This window comes from Pholis gunnellus (genome assembly GCF_910591455.1).
Source record: "Pholis gunnellus genome assembly, chromosome: 4".
NCBI lineage: Eukaryota > Metazoa > Chordata > Actinopteri > Perciformes > Pholidae > Pholis > Pholis gunnellus.
Genome location: NC_136530.1, coordinates 7,808,062 through 7,833,431, shown reverse-complemented (window position 1 = coordinate 7,833,431; position 25,370 = coordinate 7,808,062). Strand labels below are relative to the sequence as shown.

The 25,370-nt window shown below is 42.6% G+C and overlaps 5 protein-coding genes across 8 annotated transcripts; 2 read left to right on the top strand and 3 right to left on the bottom strand.

The window, feature by feature from the left end:
• Window positions 1–97: 97 nt before the first annotated feature.
• Window positions 98–9,001, bottom strand: malt2 (MALT paracaspase 2). Of its 3 annotated transcripts, none has more exons than XM_079157322.1 (17): window positions 8,874–9,001; window positions 8,382–8,561; window positions 8,014–8,180; window positions 7,221–7,351; window positions 6,865–7,021; window positions 6,584–6,771; window positions 5,067–5,163; window positions 4,918–4,968; window positions 4,444–4,536; window positions 4,124–4,327; window positions 3,653–3,830; window positions 3,482–3,556; window positions 3,229–3,356; window positions 2,136–2,285; window positions 1,851–2,008; window positions 1,094–1,231; window positions 98–790 (listed from the first exon to the last, which is right to left on the bottom strand). In XM_079157322.1, exons 2-17 carry the CDS (start codon window positions 8,516–8,518, stop codon window positions 368–370), a joined length of 2,475 nt encoding a protein of 824 aa, XP_079013448.1. In that variant the 5' UTR covers window positions 8,519–8,561; window positions 8,874–9,001; the 3' UTR covers window positions 98–367. The 3 variants fall into 3 exon arrangements, with proteins under 3 accessions (XP_079013448.1, XP_079013450.1, XP_079013449.1); XM_079157324.1 differs by having other exon boundaries at window positions 8,899–8,996; XM_079157323.1 differs by having other exon boundaries at window positions 8,382–8,995.
• Window positions 9,002–10,680: 1,679 nt separating this feature from the next.
• On the bottom strand, window positions 10,681–12,773 carry mrpl54 (mitochondrial ribosomal protein L54). The gene is made up of 3 exons (XM_079158274.1): window positions 12,586–12,773; window positions 12,002–12,158; window positions 10,681–11,457 (listed from the first exon to the last, which is right to left on the bottom strand). The coding sequence occupies exons 1-3, from the start codon at window positions 12,710–12,712 to the stop codon at window positions 11,325–11,327; spliced, it is 417 nt and encodes a 138-aa protein (XP_079014400.1). The 5' UTR covers window positions 12,713–12,773; the 3' UTR covers window positions 10,681–11,324.
• A 162-nt stretch (window positions 12,774–12,935) lies between these two features.
• On the top strand, window positions 12,936–15,010 carry fam32a (family with sequence similarity 32 member A). The gene is made up of 4 exons (XM_079157460.1): window positions 12,936–13,036; window positions 13,655–13,799; window positions 14,624–14,677; window positions 14,798–15,010. The coding sequence occupies exons 1-4, from the start codon at window positions 12,963–12,965 to the stop codon at window positions 14,864–14,866; spliced, it is 342 nt and encodes a 113-aa protein (XP_079013586.1). The 5' UTR covers window positions 12,936–12,962; the 3' UTR covers window positions 14,867–15,010.
• A 134-nt stretch (window positions 15,011–15,144) lies between these two features.
• On the bottom strand, window positions 15,145–17,124 carry fh (fumarate hydratase). The gene has a single exon (XM_079157798.1). It carries the CDS (start codon window positions 17,068–17,070, stop codon window positions 15,571–15,573), a length of 1,500 nt encoding a protein of 499 aa, XP_079013924.1. The 5' UTR covers window positions 17,071–17,124; the 3' UTR covers window positions 15,145–15,570.
• A 1,370-nt stretch (window positions 17,125–18,494) lies between these two features.
• On the top strand, window positions 18,495–25,110 carry hdgfl2 (HDGF like 2). Of its 2 annotated transcripts, none has more exons than XM_079157527.1 (16): window positions 18,495–18,675; window positions 19,109–19,185; window positions 19,746–19,887; window positions 20,370–20,549; window positions 20,871–20,993; window positions 21,089–21,157; window positions 21,247–21,424; window positions 21,548–21,632; window positions 21,738–22,035; window positions 22,160–22,293; window positions 22,431–22,498; window positions 22,616–22,686; window positions 22,777–22,878; window positions 23,342–23,492; window positions 23,593–23,710; window positions 23,913–25,110. In XM_079157527.1, the coding sequence occupies exons 1-16, from the start codon at window positions 18,604–18,606 to the stop codon at window positions 24,010–24,012; spliced, it is 1,968 nt and encodes a 655-aa protein (XP_079013653.1). In that variant the 5' UTR covers window positions 18,495–18,603; the 3' UTR covers window positions 24,013–25,110. The 2 variants fall into 2 exon arrangements, with proteins under 2 accessions (XP_079013653.1, XP_079013652.1); XM_079157526.1 differs by having other exon boundaries at window positions 21,244–21,424.
• The last annotated feature ends 260 nt before the right edge of the window (window positions 25,111–25,370 follow it).

Sequence of the window (25,370 nt, the reverse complement as noted above, 5' to 3'; positions counted from 1 at the left end):
GATGTCAACCAACGGGTGTACGAATGCACATGAGATGTAATGCAAGTTACAAAAAGCTGAAGCATACAACAGTGTATACAATTAATCTTAAACGGATGTTTTTATTTCTTTCTTCTTACAAATAGAACCCATATTTTTTTCAATGCATTGTAAAAAATAAAAAAATATGCATAAAACGTGACAAAAATGTAATGCATAGTTAAGACTATGATAATAATTAAATTGGCCACAAACAATGACCTGAGTCTCTAGTCAGCTTTACTGAAACAGCAAATTCACAGGCTTTTCTCACCATCTTTTCACCTTTTGCTTATTTGTAATGCTGATTTATCAGTGTGTAATGGTTTAATCATTGGTTACATAATGCTCAGTGAGAGTGAAAATTGTACATGTCACTAAATTTGTAATTCGTGTCATTTATTTGGCCGTGGGGCAGGCTTTTGCTGGCGACAAGTGGTTGAGGGGCATCAAAAAATTCACAGTCAGTTTCCTCTGGAATGTTGGCACTTCTGGATGAAGTTGGCAAGTCAATCGTGGAGGATTCTCTGCCAGATTGTGCAGGATATGACCACGCATTTGAGGCTGAACCAACAGAGGAGGAGCTCTCGGGAATGTTGAAGGAGTCGAGGCTGGAGGATGAGGAGGCAGAGCGGGCGTGAGGTGGTCGGGGCTCATGCAGGTTGAGTTTGGATACCAGTGGTTTACCAACTGTCACTGGTTTCCTTTCCTGTACCTCATCATCCATGTTGGAATAGGTGTAATGAAGGCAGATGGTGAATGTGAGCTCCCTCTATAAAGACAGTGAAGAGCAAGAATGTGTTTTGTTAGCTTTATAGTAAAAATATAAAAAGGCTTGGCTCTGAGTTTGAAAGTATGAAATATTGCTTGAAATAGGGAAATTAATCAATGTAACATAAATTCTACTGTTCATGGACTACTAATTACATACTTTAAAATTGGAAATAGTGGCTAAATAAAGACTTATTCTTGACTGTGCCAAATACTAATTTGTTTGAGGGGGGCATAAACATACAAGTTTTCTGCTAGGACATAAAAAAGAGAAGTTATAATGAAAACAATAACAGTGTCTGACCCTGAGTCTCTGCAGGCATCGGATTCGTGTGTAGAGACTTGGGACTTCTGGTGAAGGAAGATCTTCTTTGATCAATAATAAACTGCCGGCTTCAAGCAGAGTCTCCTGGTTACTCTTCTTCAAATCAATGTCCACATCCTGCCAAAGTAAGACAGATAAAGGTCAGTACAGTAAAACAAATTTGTTGTGTGTGCTTCAAGTATATCCATGAGTTACGTCCAGTGATTGGAAGAGAGTCATCTCAGGTCTGCCACACCCCTTTCTCAATGCCTGGATCGCTTACACCTGATCATTCCTGGACCTCATTCAACAATCATTGGAGCTGCATATTTACTTCCAATTTCAATGTTTCTGTCCTTTTTTGGCCTTTGAGGTGGCGCTACTGCTCTGTGGTGGAGGCTAACTGGTGAAATGTTGCATTTTATGTAGCAGCATCTTGACACATATTTTTTTGTCTTGGAGACCCTGACGCCTTATTTGCTCTATTTGTTAATCATCTTTTTGAAAAAAACGGAACTTTCGGTAGTCTTTTTCTCACTGTTGTTCCCTTTCATTCAAAGGTTGGGTAAACTGTTGTACTTCTTGTGTTCCCCTAGACACCAAGTTAAGGTTGTAACATGACAAATTAATTCCCACTTTAAATATAGTATATTGTGAAACGCACATCGCAAGTATGATGAGTCGGTACAGGCTAGAACGAATGCTTTTGTGAGTCTCTAAAATCTAAAATCATAATGTGTAATATCAGCTTACAAACCTCAGGGAAGTCAGTAAGCTGAGCACAGCAGGAAACTATTTCTTGAGGCTTCTCAAGTATCCGAGAGTAGATGACCATGATGTTGGAGAACTCTGCAGCAAATCCAAGCTGAACCTTCACTCCACAGTCAAACTGCAGGCAAAGACTCTTTGGTAGGACTACAAAGAGACATTTAAATCACACCCTGAGACAATACTTTTGATTTCAACAAACATTAAATTATCTACAAACATGACAATCATTCTTGTAATATTTAATAATTCACACTGTTTGTGAAACAAGTACCGTGAGCGACAGCCCACTGCAGGTTTCGAGCTGAATGGGAAGCAGAACATTCAGCGGTTTGTATCTGGTCGATGAGGGAACGTCGTTCTGACAGATTACTGCGTAGCTCCAGAGCCTGTCTCCCTCGAGTGATCTCACAGCGCCCCATGTCTGATAGGAGTACATATATTACGACATACAACAAGCATTATTTAGTGCTGTTTAAGAGCTTAAACCCAAAGAGGGTTGTCGCAACAGGTGTGCTCCATCACCTGCCGATGCTGTAACATGACATGTGGTATGTGGCCAGAGCTGCTACATCCTCAAAATGTTTAACCCCAAAGACAGTAGAACTTTGTGAATCTGTTTGTAGTATGTTGCCAAGTATTCCTCCATTATACACTTTATCACACAGAAATAGTAACACTACTTCTAACTGCAACATTTTAAAATGGTTTGAAGTATTTCTCTGGTTAAAGAAAATGTTGTTCCCACATTCTTGTGCGCCAGACAAAACATGGAACTGTGTTTATTTGCTGCCATAGCAGAAAAGTGTGGGACTGATGACAGTGATGTCTCTGCTCCATGTTGGTGTGTCAGTAAACCGTGTCATGGAGCCAACGTGGACCACAGTAGGTCTTTCTCACAGCAGACATTTGGACCCGTCGTTGTAGGAACAGCACACAGGTGTTAATCATAACACTAACGATGGCTCTGTATTGTTCTGGTGAGAGTGACGCACAAAACCAAGAACCTAAAATCAAAGCAGCCGTCAATAATTTGATTATTTACACCTGTGCTTTTCCTACTGTGACGGGTCAAAATATCTTCTGTGAGAAAGGCCTATACCAGATCCTTCAAGAGTGAAACATATCAGACTATAAAGGCAAGTTAAGCGAGCACACAAGCAATATAAATGTAAAAGAAAATTCACAGGTAGGAGCTGCATGGAAGCCACTTTCCGGCCACACGGTGCAGCGTAATGTGACCTAATGACTACATGATAGGATCATCTCAAACATTTAAATGTAAGGTAGATCATACTTTCAATTGCAACATGGATATCTCATAGCACGCCCAGAGATCTCATACTTCACGCGCCTGCTCCACATACCTTCAGCCACTCTGTCTAGCATGACCGTGACCTTCTCATCTTCACATACTCGCCGCTTGAGGAAGCTTATGAAGATGCCATTTGCCACGTCTTCCCTCTTCACTTCGTACGCTTCAGCGTCTACGCATCTAAACACACAGCAAGCTACACATGAGTGACACTTTTTAACCTAAATCAGAGAGACTAGTTTAGACATGTCTGCAACACTGGAGGAGGTGCATTAAAGCCAGCGGAGGAGAATCCGCAAACTTACGTGGCATATCCAAACACTATATTTGCCGTGACCTTGAGCAGTCTTGGTTGTACGATGACATCATCATATACGTTTCTGAAAAGGAATTCATTAGAGGCATAAATATTTGCAGCAGATGATCTAACCTCAACATGATTTTAAAAAGCCGGGACATCAACAATCAATTCATACCTTTTACGGCACATGTCTAGCAGCAATACGTTCAGTCCAGTCTGTTTCTCCTGCATCCTGGTAAGTATATTCTGTACACACAAACAGTGCTCCGATGTGTAGGAGGCTGGCGCATCTATGGGAACCATGAAACTGTTGCCGTAATTCTCATAGCCATGACCAGCAAAGTATAGCAAGCCTGCGGAAAGGAGTAACAAATATGTGTTATCGAAGTTGATGAAGTGTGTTGTCTCTTAGCTTAAGTTGGCATAGAGTCTTTTTAGCTTGTTGTTGGTACAAAAGTATGTTTTAAATAAGCATTTAGTTAGTTCTACACTATATTTGTAAAAAACAGTGGTACTGTACATCTTTTTAAATTATTTATTATGTAGGGGTAGAGCAGGTGTTTAGCCTATGTTGTAGACTTTAAAAGTACAGACACACATATGATTCACGTTTTGAACATATTGTCCAGATGGACAAGAGACCAACCATAGACTCCCTTGTCAAGCAGCAAGAGGAACTCTGTAACAGCGCTGTGCATCTCTTGCCAGTTGAGGTCGAGCAGGGAAACCACCTTGAAGTCCATTTGTCTGAGTAGGTTGGTCAACTCGTGGACGTCAGCGATGGGAGCACACAGCTGAGTGTGGTAGAGGTAGTTCATATTGCCAATCAGGAGAGCGACTTTGTCTGTGGCTGTGGAGGGGAAGATAAGGCATCATGAAAGAACTGTAAAACTAAGAAAAATATCATGTCATCCACAGGTACTGTATTGTGATTGCACTGTGTTTATTTGTTTACACAAAACTCGCCATAGAAATGCTTGACTGATGGGGGCGGGTTGACCGTCTGTTGTAGCTGATGTAATCCTGGTCCGCAGGTCGACCTATGGACTTCCTTTGAGTCTGCCAACGGCAATATAAAAAGGTATAAATACAAATTTAAAAAATGTTTTTGTCTCGTTTTCATTTATACAGTGCTTAGTAACAACACAAACTGTACACATTGCTTTCTGTTGATCAGATGAGTCCACAATGGATAAAACAGCATGATTTCAACACACACATACACACACACACACACACACACACACACACACAACCTACAAATGCCAGCAAGCAGATTAACTGCTTTGACACAGAAAGCCTTTCACTGATGTACTTACAAAAACAGGAATCAAAGTCGTATTGATGTGTTCTAGTAACGCGGAAAATAATAAAAAGGAACTAAAATTCGGGTCTAGTTCCTCTATTTCCTTCTATATACTATCAGAAGAGAAAGAATACCTAGACCACGATCAACTTCTACCCAGGATGCCTCAGTGATGGAACTGGGGCCTGCATAAAAGTGCAAAACAGGAAGTTATTCACTGCACAGTACTCGTGTTTTATTGGGCGTATACATGTGCAGTGTCCGACTTCTATCTTTCTCTCACCGATGGTGATCGTTGCTGTTTCACTCCAGGCCTCATGATACAAATTGAACATCTTGCACCTGTACTGTCCTCTGTGTGCTGTGGTCACACATGGGATCTACAGAAGATATGGAGACCAAATTTGAGGATTAGTTAAATGTGTTTTGATCAGTGGTGGGCCGTCAGGGCCAGCAAAGCCTTCTCTGCTGGCCTAAACAGAGTCACAAAGTTATAGCTATTTTATAATTCAATCATTTTTCTTAAATACACTACATGTATTATAATTTCTAAAAATATTTTTCCCAATATCTTATTTTCTCATTGCACATCTACTGTCTTCCTCAGTTGCTCTGCTTCCAGTGCAGCTTGTTTTAAGTAGAGCTTTTATCCAATCAGATTTCAGCCCTGTGTCTCTAGGTAAGAAGAGAGGCCCGAGGCCTGCAGACTCACAAGTGAATCCATATGCAGTTTAAGTGATAAGTCATAGTGTTCAACCAATCAGATCTTTAGTTTGACATGTTGGTGCCAGAGCCTTCTAGCTGGCCTAGCCATACGTGATTGGTCAGTGGGCTAGCGTGACATGTTGGGCGGTGACAATCCCAATATCTGCTGCCTCTGTCGAGCGGACATTTTCAGCCCTCAAATGCATTAAAACTTCCTACTGGAACTAAATCTCACGGATGTACTGAACAACCGTGAGATTAAACTCTTTATTAACAAAGAAAGGAGGATGGACTTTGTCTTTAAATAGTGAACAGCAGCTCTGGTAAGTTAAATGCGTTTGTTTTTACAGATGGATTTTTGTTTGGTTTAATATGTGATAGGAACCATTGTTACGTCCAATGTTGCTCTGGGGACATAGTTAGTTGGTGCCAGTGTTGGCCCTTGGCGACTTTCTTGCTAAATCTGGCGACTTTCCAAACCCTCATGGCGACTTTTTTTGTCAAAAGCTACTAGCGACAAATCTAGCGACTTTTTCTGGTGTTATTGGAGACGTTTCTGGTGTTTTGACTCTGACGTGAAAGCTCGTACGTTCTGCACTGTCGTGAACGAGCAGCGGGTGCTGCCGTGAGCCCCTCCGCCGCCCCAAAGCACACACAGGCAGGTACTCTCACAGAAGCCTCGCGCAGCAGTCCCAGCTGCAGTCAGAGAAGAGAGGAGACGCACTCTCGGCGTATTCTCTGCAGTTAGTGTATTTACAGGTGTTGGCTTCATTTTTACACAAAACAAATAATAACCGCAGCTGTGTTTCAGCTGCAGGACAGCAGTGAAGGTCCAGGTATAAAATGCACGGCCCGCCACTGGTTTTGATTATAAAGTCTCGACACCTGTATTAGTTTGGCCTTACATATCTCATATACGTCACACTTACGTACAAATATACCTTGATTTTTGTTCATATTATCCCTTTTATGACGATAGCACAGGGCTTTATATCGCTATTGACTTGGTTTTTGGCCTTATAAAAGTATTAAACCACAAAAAAATTGTTCTACAAAGTCGGTAAGCAGTTCACAGCAGTAAATACACCGACTTACCTTAAGAGAACATGTCTTGTGTTGTGTCATGGGCAGCATGTTATGGTACCACTCGTACTGCACAGGCGGGTTGGCCTCTGCACTGCACTCCAGGATCAGAGAGTCGCCCTCAGACACTGCTTGGGACTGAGGCTGACGAATGTTACGCAGCCCACTCGCTGACCCTGGAAACAGACTGCTGCTGCAGCCTGAGATGACAAGATTTTCGAGGATGTTACGTCACATGAGATGAAATAAAAACAAGGGAAACAGGGAGACGAGAAGGAGGAGAGGAGGAGTACCTGGACTTGAACCTGCAGTCTGGACAAAGCGAACATGAGCCCACTGGGAGAAGATAAAGTTCCCTCCGTGGTGGACTCGACAGATATAGTGACCCTGGTGGGCCGGGACTGAAGGACACAGAACCAGCTCTGGTGTATTCCCTGTCTCATCCAAAATCTAAAACAAGCAAATAATCTGTCACCACATGATATCACACGTGATAAACTAATCACCACATTATCATCCATATGATGTGAAGGTGGCAGATTTAGCCGAAAAGTTACATAAATTGAGAACGCACCACATTACTTGGGGTTTGACCTGAAATCCCATTGTTATAATTTACATTCAAACAATCAAACAAGGTTTGACTGACCTCCTCTTTGCCTCTGAACCACTGGTAGCTGAGTCCAGGGGGACCGGAGGCTCTGCAGGTCAATACCACCCTGCCCCCCACTGTGGCCTGCTGGGCCTGTGGCTGCACTGTGATCTGGATCAGCTCTGCCACTACCACACACACACACACACACACATAAACAATCATATGCACAGAAAAAATATATTTATTTAGATGTGGGGCATCACAGTGTAGCTACGCGTTTTATCAGCATCTAAATAAACTGAGCCATCATATTTTACCCCACATTATCCCTAGAAAAGGGGACAATTTAATTATTCATAGCAGTAATAAAAATGTACCTATTAACTTAATGAGTATCATTGCGTTTATTGTTTTAAGTGTGTCCTTAGTCTTTTGGAGAACCAAACCTATGGGGTGATAAATGGACTGCATTTATATTGGAAGATGCAACGCTAAATATTCACAGCCCCAAGTCTAGAACCGCCACTGTTTCACACACAAACACACAGCCTGTACACCTGGATTATGAACATTTGTTGAAGAAAACGTTTCACATGTAAACTCACATTTTACAGACAAATACCAACAACTTAGACCATTTAGTTGAGCAGATTTACTAGTTTAGATCAAGGGATGGAAGTCTAAGCAAAGAATAATGTGGCACCCTGTTTGGAAACCAACCCAACATTATTTCGGATCCCTTGACTTTGACACTTAAAGAGGTATTTCCTAAAAATAGGTTGTTTTTTCTACATTTGCATATGGCACCCCCCCCCCCCCCCCCCCCCCCCTGACAGTTCTTCCTCACATGTGCTGGTAAGGTACTGCGCAGCTTCCTGGTGGTCCATCTTCCTCAGGCAGTGCAGTAGGAAGTCCAGGGAGCAGGAGCGGTCAGCAAGCCGAGCCAGGAGTGAGCGTCCTGGGCTGCCTGCAGTGCTCAGCACCTGCAGTGAGCAGCTGGTCAGCTCGCTCTCACTACACAGAGGGATTACAATGGGCAGTGTTAGCCTGGTGGGGAGAGTTCAATGGGCCCAAACCTGTTTATCACAAATGTCATACATCAAAGATAATCCCTATACTACAGGATGGAGTGTAAATGTTTAAATAAGTTAAAGTGTGGAAATAATGTTATAGTGTGTGGAGCGCGTCTTTTAAGTGATGCCTTCAATGTCTCACCTGCAGCGGAATTGCGGCAGCTCGGACACAGCGGTGGCCAGCTGCCTCCATCCGCAGGTGGCGTTGTCCAACATCTTTGACAGCCTCTCCAGGACTTGTTCACCCAGACTACCGACGCTCATGTTCCACTCCTCCATCTTCGTATCGTGTATTCGCGTCTCCACAAACAAACCGAGAGCTCTACCGGACGAACAGGCACATCTCAGTACTGTAGGCGCAAGTGGTATATCAACAAAATACAAGTTGAAAACACAGGCTCGGGTTTAATCAGATAATAGGTTGCGCGGAGGAAAATCCGCCCGTTAACGGTAACGTACGCACGCGACAGGAGATAGTAATCGCATTCAGGAAATAATCCAGGTTAACAGCGAAAATGAAACGACGGACTGTGTTCAGATGTAACTACACATCGCGACGTTATTAACTGCGCAGCCACTTGTCGCTTCCGCAATTAACAAACAGACATTTAACAAAGTCGTGAAGAAAACGTACCGACTTTACAAACAAGTAAACAGACCGTTGATCAAATCCGGTATGAAGAGAAAGAACAACGAGTTCCTTTTACATTATCAGAGCTGCGCGGTGCATGTTTTCAACCCATCAGTGTTCTTCCAGTCTTGTTCCCCAAACGGTTTGATTCATTTCGGTTCCTCATTTCTACCGTGGCCGGAGAGTCACGTCATCTCCGTTCAATACAGTGAACCGAACTGTAAAAAGTTCGGAAAAGTTGGAAAGAGATTCACACATTCAGATTTCCCGGATCAATAATTTACTGCATTGGCATGCAGTGTAGTGTGACCTAACTCACTTCGTCTATATATGGGCTCCTTGGTTATTCTACGCTTATTATATAGAAATAAAAAATGTTGCATACTTTCGGGGGGATTTTTATTAAAACGTCACTGTTATAAAGTGCAATGTGACCAAATGATTACATACAGCAATGGTCTCTTCGTTGTTATACAATGCTGACTTTTGGAAAAATGTGCCTTTGCATAAAATAGAGGATTTTTTGGGTGGGGAAATATTCATTAACTTCATTGTTATAAACTGTGACCAAAATCACTTCATCCATCAATGGGCTCCTCTTGGATACACTTATTTTGGTAAAATAAGCTCACAATTTGGGGGAATTTATATTGGGACAAATATTCAATAACTACACTGTTATAAAGTGTTGTATTATCCTGGGCTGCTCTTGGATTCCCAAGTGTGGAGGCTGTATAACGGCTGACCCTACTTGTGAGGTCCACAGCCTCAGTGTGGGTGAGGAGTGTTATGTCTTCCCTTTGGGTTGATGTCAGCCGCCCCCACCTGGTGGTGTGTCTGGGGCTTTTACACATGATGAATTTACAACGTTGGTTTGCACTTCTTCGGCTACATACGGTCCAAAAAGAACCACACAACTGGTTGGAGGCATGTGGTCTAGCACCCTCCGCAACATCACTCTACTGGAGCTCACAGCATTGCAGAGAGTGCTGTACCACTTTAGTTCTCAAACGATGCTCTCCCATTGGGGTGGACATGCTGAACCACCCATATTGGCCCCTTGGCCTGCTGTATGCCTTGCTACCAGTAATTCTTATGATAAATTGGCTGGTCCACAGCATATGTCCGTGGTACTCGGGGCTCCAGAGAGTCCGGGTGCCAGGTGGTTCAAAGACCTGTCCTGGCTGGTGGTGGCAGGTCTGTGGCCGGTACTGGTCCACCCCAAGGCTCTGTGGCAGGCAGGGGGGCGCCACATGGTCTGGAGGTTGAGAGGGTGAGACTGTGGCCTCCAGGCCGCAGTTGTTTCTACTTTTCATCCATGATCCTGCCTCCTGCAGGGAATCCTGGATTTTCTACAGGGCCTGTTCAATAGCGGGCATGTTGTGTCTACTCTGGAGGTGTTTGCAGCTGCCATCACGGCCTGCCATGATGGCCTGGACCGCTTCACGGCCAGGAGCCAACCTCTGGTGAAGCACTTCCTGTGGGGGTCCCGAAGACTCAACTCTTCGTTGCTCAGTGGGACCTGCAAACGGTGTGAGGCGGCCTGATGGCCCTGCCGTTCGAACCGCTGGATCAGGCGTCAAAATCCATCATTCTGACCTAAAGTTATCACCTCCTCTTTCAGGTCATACTTAAATTATTAGTTCCCTATTTTTATAATCAATTATAGTAATATATAAACGTATACATATAAACTATATAAACGTTTTATAAAGAGTGCTTTATTATTAGAGTGGCAGCTACCACATTCATATTATGATGTTGTTTAAAGAAAGAATGAAAAGACAAACTTTGCAGGACATTTGCTTATTCCCATTTATTTATGATGACTTAGCAAAAAGAAAAGAAAAAACATTGGGAACATGATGTGTGGAAAGATGAGAAGGCCATTTCTCTTCAGATATGGAAAAAAGACAAAAACAGAAAAAAGATTAAACGTAGAAACTGATTCAGTGCAAAGCAGCATCCCTGAACCAAATAGAACCACCTTTAGGAAATTGACAAAACAATCTCACCAATAAGTAGCAGTTGAGAGCTTTCGATCATATCACACAATCTTTCAAAGTTGAACGTTTCCAAATTCACTGCAACTACAAATACCATCTGCAGAAGACGGTTGTGTCGCACAACTGAAAGCTCCAGAACCGCTAAAAGGACCGAGTAGTGAGGTTGTTTGGCCAAATACGGTTTCCAAAGTCAAGAATGCTTATGATGTTCAGTTTTTGTTGAGAAAGTTTCATTGTTGAGGTTTTACTCTGGATGTAAACTCATGTATTACTCATGTATGTTCCTTTTGTTAACAGAGATTCATTCAGGAAGCTGAATGAATTCATTCAGATTCATTCAGGAAGCTGAACTCTGGCTCTGAACATACAGCACGTCAGGTAATTCAGTCCACCGAGTCTGAAGCGACCCGACGTACGGGAAGAAGCCCTCCGTCAGTCCAGTGAAGGCCTAAAACTTCTTCCCTTTATGTAGTCTGTTGTAACGCCAAATGTTCTCCTTCCTCAGACGATTCCAGTATTCCCAGGTGTCCGACTCCAGCTCCTGCAGCTTGTGGGGCGTCCCCAGGTTCAACTGGAACAACCTGAGTGAAAGAAAAAAGGAGAGGGGGATCAGATCAGTGGAGACACACAGCAGCATCTTTTATTGACCAAGTATGTTTAAACATGCGGGTACTTTGATGTAATAAGTTAAACTTAGTGTGACCCAGTGATGTCAATAACTCTCTGAAACAGTCTCACAAAAATTAAACATTAAAAGCAAATGCGTCTGTTTTTTTGCCCATATAAATGTATATATTCTTCTTACACTGTAACACGTCATCAATCTAGAGAACCTAGTGTTTTTGTAATTGGATGTATTTCCCAGAATACCATTCAACTACCAAAACCTAAAGCTTGGGCTGCATTTAGTATGTGTAGGTGAAGAGATCAATATTATTAGTGAAAGGCAGCATTGGATGCCTGAAAAAAATGTGATTTACTGACATAAAGTACATAAAGTAACAATCCTTATTTAAAAGATCTGCAGTTTTCTGCCACAGAAGGACACATTTACTTGTTAATTTATATCCTGCTTTTCTCATAAGATATCTTGAAAAGGAGGAAAATACATATAAATCTCCTCACCACTCTGGATATTGATCAGGGGGCTTCAGGTGGGGGTCGTCTCCTTGCTTGAGGATGTTGGCCCCTACTGCATAAGAAGTAAGTCTGACAGGGTCTGTACACACTTCGGGGCCTCTGTGCTCTTCTTTCATCATGCCTTTCCCTTTCCCTTTGGCCGCTGCAAAGAACAGGAAAGAGAGATTTGTCATGCGAGTGGATTGAAAATAAGACACTGACATTTTGTCATAAACAATGGTTTGAATGCATATGCAGACACAGGTTATTTAGCTGGGTGCACGGACAGCGATTGTATAGATAGATAGATAGTTACTTTATTAAATGTTTTCGCTACAGCAGCATTTATAGATACAGGTAAAGCAATACAAATAACAGAGTAAAGATATGAAATATAAAAATGCACAATATTAGATTTAACTAACTAAACAATAGTATAAAGATGTAACCAAACAAACAACAGTGTAACGGTGTTATAGTGTGATTGATTTGGCCAGAGGTGATTTAAACTACAACTAGTTTACAACTGGCACTAAATAACATGTATAATAGATATGGTAACGTTAACGTTACATGTCCTATTTACTCACCAACTTTCTTAGCATATCCACATGTCTGTATTCGGTTGAATACGTTCGTCCTGCACAGCGACGTTGTAGCGTTGCTTGTGGTGCCTTTTGTTAACATGGCTATCCTAAATAAACTATATCCTGACATTTTAAACTGTACTAGAAAACGCAGCCCACCTTGCTACAGTTTGACATTCATAGTTCCTTCAACTTCCGTTTCACTGCTTTGTGTTTGGCTTCCGCGAAAAGTATCTACTGCCCCCCTCTGGACGGGCGGAGGCACTGCAATACGACGGAGACAAGTAGCCCTTTCACACCGACAGGTGGCAGCACTGCCGTACGTCAGCCTGGTACGATAATAACACGGCAGAAGAAGAACGATTTACGGCTTCTGGAAGATGTCTGAGTACGCAGCGTCCCAGAAGAGTGCCCTGAAACTAAAAGGTTTAGGGAGCATATCAGCTGGAAAAAGGTAAGTCTTGTGTCATTTGGTTAAACAAATTAGAAAGATGACGCTTTATAGTCCACAAAAACACTTTAACAAACAGTCGCAACTGACTAAAGCGCCTGGTATTCAGTCGAGGCTAATGTTAGCATTTTTGCTAATAGAAAAACAGTGTTACGTTAACGTTTATTTGCAATAATTGAGTACGTAACGATTAAGTAATATTTGGGCAAATGTATTATCGTAATAGCATCGAATAGTGGAAAACCAATGTGACGTTAATACTGTCCGCTGTGACATGATGGAGTGTTACAGATGTGGCTAAAAACATTAGCTAACGTTAGCTACGTTAAAACAACACGGTGTAAACGCGAACAAACATAGCAAACATACGTTTTGAAATGTATAAACAGACAACGTAGACACCTTAACAACACAAGTATATATGTAAATAGGACAAGATTACACACACACACACACACGATGACCAGTTTGACTAGACAGACCACTGTTTAGTTTCCTACATCTGATCTTGTATCTGTATAAGTGTGATCATCTTTCTTTGTCCTCGCCTGTTGAAGGGGGTGATTGGCCTGGCAAAGCCTTGTATCAACTAACAGGCCATTATTGCATGTCGTTTTTCAGGAAGAAGAAGAAGGATAAAGAGAGTAAGAATCGCTCGGAGCAGGTCACCAACAGTCAAAACGACGAGGAGGGGAAAAGCACCAAGACATATGCTGACAAAAGAACCCCGGCACAAATGGCCTTTGACAAGATGCAGGAGAAGAGGGTACGTTAGAGTTCTCCAGCATTAGAGAGCCGCAGTAATTGGCGTAGCTATTGTATGTATTTACTATATAAACCAAAAAGTGCTACCATAAGTCTTTAGCACCACGATGCCATATTAGTATGAGGGTCCATACTTTGACCAAACCATTTCACACAAGACGTCAGATTCACACAGAGGGGATGTTGTAATAATAAACAGCAAACACTAAAATACACATAAATCCAAAATATTTTTTGGATAAGAAGCTTTCCCGGCTAACAGTTTGGCAATTTAAGATGTTGTGCTTTTAGCTTCATGACCAGCAATACTGCAGTGGAACCAGAACACAAAATGATCCGTATGGTTTGTCGATTATTAACTTATGTGCTGTTTGTAAAACTTTCTGTTCCACCAAAGTGCTGATTATTTTTGTAAATATCACTGAGAGACTGTTCTTAACACAGCAAAGTAGTCCCAACCTGAAATAGTTTCAATATATTTGTTAGCTGCGGTTTCATAGTCTGTGTATTAGTCCTCACCTCATATAATGACGTTAATCCGTCTCTTTTCTACCCAAAGGAAAGCACAAAGTTCATTGTTTGAAGTGAATGTTGCGATATAATGTATAGCGGTGCACACACACACACACACGGGACAATGTTTGAATAAAACACTTATTCTATCTATGTTTAGAGTAGTTCCAGCTGCAGCAGGCCATTAGGAAGTTTTAGCGTGTGATTTATTGCTGTTCTGCAGTATCCTGATAGTGACGTGTTTACAGTGCCTAAACTGAAAGTGATTGTGTATTTATTTAAGATTTATTTTTGTGATCATTCTCTCTAAAGCAAATGGAGAGGATTTTGAACAAAGCCTCAAAGACACACAAACTCAGAGTGGAGGTGAGTTATGTCCGGCCTGGCATTGAGCCATTTAAATTATTTTGGGTGATCTAAACAGTATTTATATAAATGTCACTTGAAATAAAAGATACAATAAAATGTATGTCTATCATTTTACAGGATTTCAATCGCCACCTGGACACTCTGACGGAGCATTATGATATCCCAAAGGTCAGCTGGACCAAATAGAAGAGGAGCGATTGGTCCCTTGTGTATCACTTGTCTTGCGCATCAAATTTATTTGCTAGTTTTATATACTTACAATTAAAATCCTTCAACTGTCAATTATGTTTTAATTTCTTGTGTATGCTATAAAGGATTTAAGTAAACGCATATCTTGTGTGTTTCTTTGTCTTACATTGCAAACATCCGCAGATCGGCTGATAATACATTTACAATGTGCATGTGTTAAAAATATGAATTATGAAGACAAATGCAGAGACCATAAACAATACAAAAGCTTGGGTTTTTAAATGAATACATATTTTAATTGAACTGAACAAATGGCACATATACTGTGAAACAGGTACAGTCGTCCATGCTGACTCATTTGGGATGGCACAGTGTGAACATCTGAAAGGTACCAACTAATCAAAACGTTTAAGACTTTAAAAAGTTGGTAAAAAAATACACACATTTTACACAGTCAATCAAATGGGCGAATTCGCCGTTTTAACACTAACAGAAGTGTATTACAGTGAACGTTTAACACCAGTATGCAAAACAGTAAGAAGCTGCATCAAGCAACGGGATTCTCAAAATGTGTATTAAGAGACGTGAAGTTCAGGATCTTAATGTTTGTTTCATACAGTTCAACCTCTTTCATTTAATAGGCAGTCGTCTTTTCTCAGACTAGAAAAGGGTATTTTCTTTGTTTCTTGTGCTGTCAGAGTTCACTTTGGCCCCAGCATCTCGCTGGGCACTACCCACTGGTCGAACTGCTCCTCGGTCAGGTAGCCCAGCTCCACGGCCACGGCCTTCAGCGTGGAGCCCTTCTTGTGAGCCGTCTTGGCGATGAGGGCGGCTTTGTCGTAGCCGATGTGAGGGTTGAGAGCGGTGACCAGCATGAGAGACTCGCTCATGAGCTTGTTGATCCGCTCTCTGTTGGCCTTGATGCCCACCACGCAGTTGTTGGTGAAGGAGACGGACGCGTCCCCGAGGAGCTGCGCCGAGTTCAGCACATTCTTGACCATCATGGGCTTGAAGACGTTGAGCTCAAAGTGTCCGTTGCTGCCTCCGATGGTGACCGCCACGTGGTTGCCCATCACCTGGGCCGCCACCATGGTCATGGCCTCGCACTGCGTGGGGTTCACCTTGCCCGGCATGATGCTGCTCCCGGGCTCGTTCTCCGGTAGGATGAGCTCCCCGAGGCCCGAGCGGGGTCCTGACCCCAAGAAGCGGATGTCGTTGGCGATCTTCATCATGCTGACGGCCACCGTGTTCAGCGCTCCGCTCAGCTCCACCAGAGCATCGTGGGCCGCCAGAGCCTCGAACTTGTTGGGAGCGGTCACGAACGGCAGGCCCGTGAGAGAAGCCACGGTGGACGCCACCTTCTCAGCGAAGCCAATGCGGGTGTTGAGTCCCGTCCCGACCGCTGTGCCCCCCGCCGCCAGCTCGTACACCCTGGGCATGGCAGCCTTCACTCTCGCGATGCTGTACTTCACCTGCTGGACGTAAGCGCTGAACTCCTGTCCGAGCGAGAGCGGCACCGCGTCCTGGGTGTGCGTGCGTCCGATCTTGATGATGTCTTTGAACTCTTCGGACTTGGCGGCCAGAGCGGCGTGCAGGGTCTGCAGGCCGGGCAGCAGGACGTGGTGGACCTCTGTGGCTACCGCGATGTGCATGGCCGTGGGAAAGGTGTCATTGGAGCTCTGGCTCTTATTGACGTGATCGTTGGGGTGGACAGGCTCCTTGGAGCCTAGCGTTCCTCCTAGGATCTCAATAGCTCTGTTGCTGATCACCTCATTGACGTTCATGTTGCTCTGAGTCCCAGATCCAGTCTGCCACACCACCAGAGGGAAATGATCATCCAGTTTACCAGCTGAAACCTCATCTGCTGCCTGGATGATTGCATCTGCAATCTTTGGGTCGAGGCCGAACTCCTTGTTGACTTCAGCGGCCGCTCTCTTCAGGATCCCGAAGGCCTTGATCACTTGGATCGGCATTCTCTCACTTGGTCCCCCTATTTTGAAGTTCATGGTGGATCTGACAGTCTGGGCACCGTAGTACTTGTCAGCTGGGACCTTGAGCTCACCAAACGAGTCCCGCTCGATCCTGTACTCTGCACTGGCCATTCTGGACGTGCAGACGAGGAGTTTGCAGTTGACGCTGACTCTTTGTAAAGTTAGGAGGTTGCAGTTAAACTGCTGGACGCGTCTCAGAGAGCGAAACATGGCTTCTCACTAGAGGTGAATCCGGGGGGAGGTCAACGCAGCCCTTCCACTTTATGATCCGTCATTGGGTGGATAGGAAACGAGTCCGCGGCTCAGCCAATAGCGAGGCAACAGAGGCGGGTCTTCCGCTGTGTTCGTCGTATCGAATGGAAACGATCAGGCTGCTCCATCCGGATCAGTGAAGCTTCTCACGACGTTGCAGGATTGTATATCCGGTATGACAACGAAGCATTATTTACTTAGTAGAATAAAAGTCAGTAACTTTAAATATTTTTACACATTTTAAATGTATCCAAATGTATCCAACAGACCAACTTTTTAAGAAACAATCTCTTGGAATAGAGTGAATTACAGTCATCTACAATGCATTGAATACTTGTTTTTAGTTTCCATATATACGGACCCCAGTTTAGTTTCTGTGTTAATTCTTCCAATTTGTATATAATATTGTATAAACCAAATAAAGTTGTTGGGGGATAAGTCAGTAACACCTGAACGCATTTGTATGTTCTGAATTCTCTATATAGTGCACAATGTTTGTTTATTGTGTGTAATGACACTGGAACTTATGAAAGTTGAATATATTTTATATATAATAGTTGATATATGTAACCACAGTACTTAACATGAACCCAACTGAGGACAGAAACCATACAAACAAATTAGGATTACTTTTTAATTCTAAGATGTAATGAATGTACACTCTACAATGATAATGCCGCCGCAGTAGTGCACTGTGAATTAGTACAAGTAGATATACGGGGAAGCAAGGGGCTAAATGGAGTTTGCAAATGAGTTTGAAGAATATATTCAAATGTTAAGATATACAAATTGAAAAGGGAGCTCTGTGCGATCTGCACAGACTGCTTTTCTTATTCTGGATAACTATTGAGGTCCTACATCATGTGACACCTAGGCCTACTTTTATGGTGACATTGGATAGAATGTTTAACTCATCTTGTGAGGTAGAGATTGGTTTATTTTATAAAGGAATCTATTGTATTGTCAGTTAATTACAAGATCGATGTTCATTGACTGTTTAGTTAGTTAATTTAACTTTGCACTACTGTCTAGTTAGTTAATTTAATAGTATTCTATTTCATTGTATATATTGTGCATTTTTTACATTTAATATGTTTTACTCTGTTATTTTTATTGTATTGTGCATTTTTAAACTCAATATTTTTATTTTTACTCCGTTACTTTTATCTATCTATCTATCTCTCTATCTATATATCTATATATCTATCTATCTATCTATTTCATCACAATGTTTTTGCATCGAGTAGAACATCCTTTTATTTTGAAGAGTACAAACGTTGTTTCACCGGAAGTGCCTTGGCCGTTGTTGCTATCTTCCCACCGCCGTCTCTTCTCGCGGTAACGTTAGTACACTGTTAGCTTTGCTAGCTAACCCCATCGTTTCCAGGTTTCGTGTCGACCTGAAAAAAACAAGCAAACGAAGAGAGAGGCACAGAAAGGCGACGCAGCCGAATACTTTTTAAACCCCAGGCTGCACTGAAGAGCGGGACAATGCCACACAACTTCCAGCCCGGAGACCTGGTCTTCGCTAAAATGAAGGGATACCCCCACTGGCCAGCCAGGGTAAGCAAGTAACGTTAGCAGCCGGAGGGGCGGAGGGGATGAGCTGCTGTGTATGGGTTCTGTATGGCTGGAGAAGGTTCTGTGTAACATGGAGACCTACCTCACACATACACTACTAGATATTATTGTTGGGCTGACAGGCTGTGCTTCAGGCCCGCAGGCACAGTGCACGAGCAGCATCATTTGCACGAGATGCTGTTGGCCTGTCGTTAAACTGCAGCGAAGCTAACGTTATTTTGGAAAATGACGTTGGAGATAATTGCAATTGTTGTCCCCTTCTTCTAAACATAAAGATACCACTCGTCCATACCATTTTTTTTAATCAGTTGAAAGTTGCAATGTTTTGTTTTCAAGAGATAATAAACACCAATACATTCTAGCAACATGTTTGGGTCCCAGGTTGTTTTTATTTTATTTGCCACTTGTTTTGCAGATTGAAGATGTGGCCGATGGGGCAGTGAAACCACCTCCTAATAAAATCCCAATTTTCTTCTTTGGGACACATGAAACGTGAGTACAGTACTGTAATTACCAGTCGTTTAGAGAAATAAGTCATTTGTATGCACAGACCTGTTAACACTTCAATTACTATAAATGGAATTGGCTTTTTATCTATTTAAAAGGAGGACATTTAAATACAAAGTTTGCTGAAATTCACGACTCAAGTGTTTTTATTTTGGTCAGGCATAGTTGAAGGGACTGTGCTAATTTAATATGTAGGACCTGGCCTCACCTGTTTGTTTGCATGCTATACTTTTATTTGACACAGTTGCTTGTCGGTCTCTTCTTCTAAGCGTTATTCTTCTCTGAAGGTTCACTGTTGACCGTTGACTTCCTTCAGTCTGAGTGTGCAGTATGCTTTTGAGAGATGTGTTGATATGTCTGATCTGGCACCAGACGCCATCTGTTTGACAAGATGGCACCTGCAGTATATTAATCCATCACTAGGTGGCACAGTCTGCTCTTTCAAAGGCTCAAGTCGGTGTAAAGGGTTAACCTGTTTTCTTTACTGATAATATAATAGTTTTAGTTATTTTGTCAACATTTTCTTTTATGTCACTGTTCCACAGAGCATTCCTTGCAGCAAAGGACCTGTTTTCCTATGAAAAGTACAGCGAACGCTACGGAAAGCCCAACAAAAGAAAGGGATTCAATGAAGGTTTATGGGAGATCCAGAACAATCCACATGCCTCCTACAGCGCCCCGCCTGCAGTAAGTTGCCCTGATGTCAATAATCCTAAATCCCAAAGTACCACAGTTCATTAACATTAACTCTCTTAAAGACACTGTAAATGTGAACTTTGAAGTTAAGTCAAGGTGTGAAACCTGAAGGTATTTCCTAGTCGTTCATGCTCATTTGTTTCTAAAAAAAAGATTTTTATTTCCATTGTTTTAGAACTCACATGCAGGTCACTGCTAGACAGTAACTTGTGAAGCCGTTTGAATAACCTTGGTGTTGAAAGCTACAAATGAACTTGTCTTGTCTTTTTATTAAAATGCTGCAGTTCACACTAGGGCGTCCTGATGCCCAGCAGTTTAAGGTGTGATGCTTACTGCAACATTTAATACTCAATTCTTACCAGGGAACTTTGCAGCATCTCTGTCCCCATGTTTCATTTCACTGTCTATGGCTGTCAAGGAAAGGTAAAATGTCACAAAATTTGTATTAATCTTCCAATCTTTTGTTTTTGCAGCCAGCCAGCTCGTCTGACAGCGAGGCCAACAATGCTGGAGGAGGAACTGACGAGGAGGAAGATGAAGAGGAAGCCCCGGTGCCGCAGAAAGTAGAGTCGGCGAGCGATGTTGACTCCGATTCTGGGAGTGAAGACCAAGGAAAGGGTGTACCAGTGAAGCGAAAGCCACCACCTGCTAAGGTAATTTACATTTAATTTGCAACACCGCTTCAGCTAAACAGGCTTTTCAGTTACTCGGCTAGATCACGCTATAACTATGTCGTTGAGCGGAATTGAAAATAGACTTCTTGGTCACAATTGTGAAGTACAAAAGAGCTGCATCATACTACACAACCAGCACCAAAGTGAGCATAACAGTTAGCAATGCCAAGTTGAGCTTGAGTGAGAGTTTGACAGGTCCGATTGTTTGGCTGAAACAGCAGACTGTGTATAAAAAAGAGCTTCAGTGAAACAGTTGAATGCAGTCGTTCTATTTGAATGCATGTGTTGTTGTTTTTTTAGCGGCCTCCCGCTCCTAAAAAGGCTCGCGGCTCATCCAGCGACCGGAACGAAGCGGAGAGTGGATCCCCCTCTGAATCAGAACCCACGCCCTCAGACTCTGACTCTGGCAAGAACAGCGACCAGGTTATTACACACATGGATGCACACAACATGGTATGATTGTTGGTTGAAACTTAAATCAGCCCATAAATGTGACTCGTTTGTTTTCTCCCGACCAGGATTTTACTCCAGAGAAGAAAGCTGGTGGACGGGCTGGAAAGAAAGCAGGAGGCCGAGGGAAGAAAAAGGTGAACCATCAGCCCCCTTGCACATTATACGTTTTCATGTTTATTTTTTCATTGAACTCCTCCCCTTTCTATCTGTAATGTCGCAGAAGACTTCGTCTGGCTCAGACTCAAACTCGGGATCCGGGTCAGAGAAGAAAGCAGTGGACAGCGACTCGGAGGACGAGAAGCCGCGGCCGGCTCTGTCTGGCTCTGAATCCCACTCCGCCTCAAAGTCCGAATCAGAATCGGATCCACCGCCCCGAAAGGCCCCACAGGCACGCAAAAAAGGTGTGGGTTCAGTCCTGTCCCAGATTGGATTGATCGATGTCGTGTGATATTGAAGGAAAGATGTCATGCTCTTCGTTTTGCTCGTGTAAATGTGCTCACTGCTCCTCCTCCTCCCCCCCACAGAGAAGCCAGCACCAAAGCCTCGTGCACGGAAACCCAAACCCACTCCGGCAAAACGAGCACCCTCATCCTCCTCCGACAGCGACAGGTCAGGCTGCTCCGTCGATTCTTTTTCCTATTGCCCCACATATATATATATAATATGTAATGTGATTTCTGAGGAGCATAACGGTTGCTCTGTTTTTTCCCACAGTGACAGTGACACCGACCGCATCAGTGAATGGAAGAAACGAGACGAGGAACGCAGACGAGAGCTGGAGGAGCGCCGGAAAAAGGAGGAGGCAGAGGAGCTCCGCAAACTACGCGAGAGGGAGAAGGAGGAAGACGAGCAAAAGAAGAAAGACAAAGATAAGGGTAAAAAAGGGAGCGACAGTGACGGCAGCAGTAGCTCGGATGAAGGTGTAGACGAACACCCGTTGAAGAAGTCCAAGAAACCTCCTCCGCCCCCGATCCCTGCTCCCTCGGACTCCGATTCTCCAGCACCAACTGAGGTACAGGCGCTAAAGAAACAACAGCAATGTGTTACTTTTTGCTTTATTCGAAGCAATAGGACTGCAGGTGACTCTCGGTGCTATTGACACATGGGACTTCTTGTGCTTTTTTTCTCATCTAAAGTCTAAGAAGTCATCCAAGAAGCCCAACAACCAGAAGAAGGCGAGAATAAAGAAAGAGAAGGAGAGGAAAGACCGGAAGGAGAAAGAGCTAAAAGAGAAGAAAGCCAGGCGGTCAGAAGAGAAGTCTCGAGTGAGGTGAGTCCACAATGGGGGGAAAAGGCAATGGTATGCAAAACTCATTAGAAGAGCCTGATTAATATTTAATGTACACAGATCACAGAGTTCCCCCTCTCCCTCCCTCCCTCCCTCCCTCCCTCCCTCTCTCCTCTCAGGTCTAAGCCTGAAAAACCCAAACGCAAACCAGAGAGGCCGCCAGAGAAGAAAGTGGAAAAGAAAAGAGGTAAGTGTGTCATACAGTCGCACTGTGCAACAGGTGAACAGATTAACGCAAAGATCAATTATGAAAGTATTAATTGAGCACAGGATCATGACTCTTACTTTGTGTGTCCGTCTGCAGAGCCGTTGCCAGAAGAAAAGCTACAGAAACTTCACAGTGATATAAAGTTTGCACTCAAAGTGGACAACCCAGTAAGTGACATCTATGATTTTGATACAGTTTCCCATTTGTCTTGTGTTTTTTTAAGCCAGCAATAAAAGTGAAATATTGTGTGTTTGTAGGACATAGACCGGTGTCTACAAGCCCTGGATGAACTTGCAGCGGTGCCCGTCACCAGCCAGATCCTCCATAAGAACGCTGAAGTTATTGCCACTCTAAAAAAGGTGCACTTTTTTTTTACTGCTGTTGGACTATACTTCTTATTTATGTTTGTAAACTCATTTTACATTAGTCAGAATATCACTGTTATTTTCCAGAAATGACTCTTGTGTATTGGGGTCTCTGGAGGTTAGTAGTAGTATTTATGACTGTTGGATAATACGATAATCCACTGCTTAGTTCTGCTTCTCTTTGAGATGATGTAATGTAAGTACAAATACCAGGACACGATAGTCTGCCATGTCTGCTGTGTTTTATTGTAATATCTCTATATAAACATGTGGTTACTTTACTTTTCTAGTTCTATCGATTTACTGGATTTTATTTATTCCCTCAAATGTGCTATATAGGCATACCTTGTCGTCTTATAATCAGGGTTGTCAGGGCAGGACAGTATTTATTTTTAATTTAAATGATCCTCGTTATTTGCAGCTTCTTTCATGTTTTTCTCTGGGTTTTTTGTTATAGATCCGGCGGTATAAAGCCAGCAATGCAGTCATGGAGAAAGCTAGTGAGGTCTACAACAAGTTAAAACTCCGCTTTATGGGAAAGATGGAGGTGGCAGCTAAACCTGAGGACAAGGAACCAGAAGATAACGAGAAGGAGACGAAACATACAGGTAAGAAGTCCCACCGTGGGTCCTGTCTCCATCTGGTTTGACATTATCTACATTTGTATTTGTATTATTCCTATTTTAATCTACATTCACATTTTTCTAGACTCTGCTCCGGTGAATGGGGACTCAGAACAGAAAAAAGATGATATGGATGAAGAAGAAAATCCCAAATCACCTGCCCATGAGGAGAATAATGAGGATACTGCTTCAAGTCCAAACAGGTAAACACCCCATGTGAAGCTAAATACTGCATGTAATTGTCATGGGCAGCTAACATTAGAAGATAGCAGATCTTGGTACAAGGACAATAAAGAAACACACGTATTTCCCTAGAAAAATGCTTATTAACGGTTATGGTGGGACCTTATATATAGTCAATTTAAGCACAGCAGTGGTTGTGACTGATTTATGTGCTCTGTTTAGACGAAGCCCAGACAGCCCTGCTGAGCCAAACCTTCACACGCATGAAGAAGCGGACAACTCCCTCTCTGCAGAGACAGAACCACCCGCTGTAGAAAGCTGAAAGACCCTAAACCACCTCTGCTGTGGACCAAGTGCTAAAGATGGTGGCCTCCTAGTTTGACGTCATACAGTGCTCCTGGCCCAACACACACACACACAAACACACACACACACACACACGCACAGCGTTTCCTACAGTATCTGTTACGTCAATGTTGATGTTTTGGATATTTTGTACCATAATGACATCAAACCAGAAGGCTCTGTCGCTCAAACTGTTTGGTCCATTATTTATCACAGCAAAAAGGAAAGCTTATTAGTGTGGTAGTTTGTGGCGCTGCGCCAACTCCTTTTTATTTCTGAAAATGTCCTTTTTCTTTTATACAACACTCGGCCCGTCCTGGATCTTCACCCCTGTACTTCCTGCTTCTGGCTACCTTGTTCTTTCTACCACATGAACTCCTATTTTGATCTTTTACACTGTATGTATATGGAATGATTACATTTTGAAGCACTTCTAACAGGAATATAGGCTGGGGTAGTATGAGATGAAACTTCAATAATTTTCGTGGGAAAATGGAGCCATGCCGTTAGTTTTTTCGCTTGGAAGATTTTGTGCAGCCCTTACATCTGTTGGCTTCAATTTTTTTATAAAGTCTACAAAATATCACAAAGGCCTCTTGTCTGTGTGTATGACATTGTGAGAGTGGTGAAGTACTATTTGTGAGTCTTTTATGTTAAGTATTTTTTTTTTTTCCCTTCTAATTATCTGGTCTTGATCCAGTTAATCCAGTCTGAAATGTAAAGCCATCAACTGAGTCACTTAAAACTGTTTTACAACTGAGGTCCACCTACGTTTTTTTTATAGCCTTGTTTGCAAATATTGGCATTTACAGTTTTGTCTAAAATAATAATGGCTGTGGAGTTAAACACCTTGCACTCTCATCTCCCCATAGTGTCTGCTTTCAGTAACTTGCTTAATAAATGGAATAACTGTACAGATTGAAAACTGCCCTTAAAAGCTATTGCGATCTCTTGTAGCTGCAGCCTATTTTGACATTTTCCTGTCATAAGCATACAACAGGTGTTTTTAGTGCTATGTAAATTGTTAAAGCATTTCTATGACTTAGTTGAGACTTGAATAAAAATCTCAGCATGGTTTTGTTTCTATCTCAATTCTTAATTAATTTGCTCTATTTGTATAAAATACTGTTTCACCAACCACAGCTTCTCCATATAGTTATTTGTGGGTTTGTGTTTCCAAATGATTTGTCAACCTTCCTAATGTGATACTCCACTGACTTGCTAATGACCATGGGGCTCATTCACAGAAGTTACCTGCCAATATTATGAGGAATTACCACCAAACTAATAGCTATTTCATTATTATTTAATATAGTTTGTTCGTTTCAAATGTAC

Coding starts and splice junctions, on each gene's coding strand:
- malt2 (XM_079157322.1), bottom strand. CDS start 8,518: ATGGAGGAGTGGAACATGAGCGTCGGTAGTCTGGGTGAACAAGTCCTG. Junction 8,181..8,381: donor CTGCCGCAATTCCGCTGCAG/GTGAGACATTGA, acceptor CCCTCTGTGTAG/TGAGAGCGAGCTGACCAGCT. Junction 4,537..4,917: donor AGAAGTTGATCGTGGTCTAG/GTATTCTTTCTC, acceptor TGCCGTTGGCAG/ACTCAAAGGAAGTCCATAGG.
- fam32a (XM_079157460.1), top strand. CDS start 12,963: ATGTCTGAGTACGCAGCGTCCCAGAAGAGTGCCCTGAAACTAAAAGGT. Junction 13,800..14,623: donor ACAAGATGCAGGAGAAGAGG/GTACGTTAGAGT, acceptor TTCTCTCTAAAG/CAAATGGAGAGGATTTTGAA. Junction 14,678..14,797: donor CACACAAACTCAGAGTGGAG/GTGAGTTATGTC, acceptor ATCATTTTACAG/GATTTCAATCGCCACCTGGA.
- mrpl54 (XM_079158274.1), bottom strand. CDS start 12,712: ATGTCAGGATATAGTTTATTTAGGATAGCCATGTTAACAAAAGGCACC. Junction 12,159..12,585: donor TGGATATGCTAAGAAAGTTG/GTGAGTAAATAG, acceptor TGTTCTTTGCAG/CGGCCAAAGGGAAAGGGAAA. Junction 11,458..12,001: donor CCTGATCAATATCCAGAGTG/GTGAGGAGATTT, acceptor TCTTTCACTCAG/GTTGTTCCAGTTGAACCTGG.
- fh (XM_079157798.1), bottom strand. CDS start 17,070: ATGTTTCGCTCTCTGAGACGCGTCCAGCAGTTTAACTGCAACCTCCTA.
- hdgfl2 (XM_079157526.1), top strand. CDS start 18,604: ATGCCACACAACTTCCAGCCCGGAGACCTGGTCTTCGCTAAAATGAAG. Junction 20,994..21,088: donor CTGGCAAGAACAGCGACCAG/GTTATTACACAC, acceptor TCTCCCGACCAG/GATTTTACTCCAGAGAAGAA. Junction 22,036..22,159: donor ATTCTCCAGCACCAACTGAG/GTACAGGCGCTA, acceptor TCTCATCTAAAG/TCTAAGAAGTCATCCAAGAA.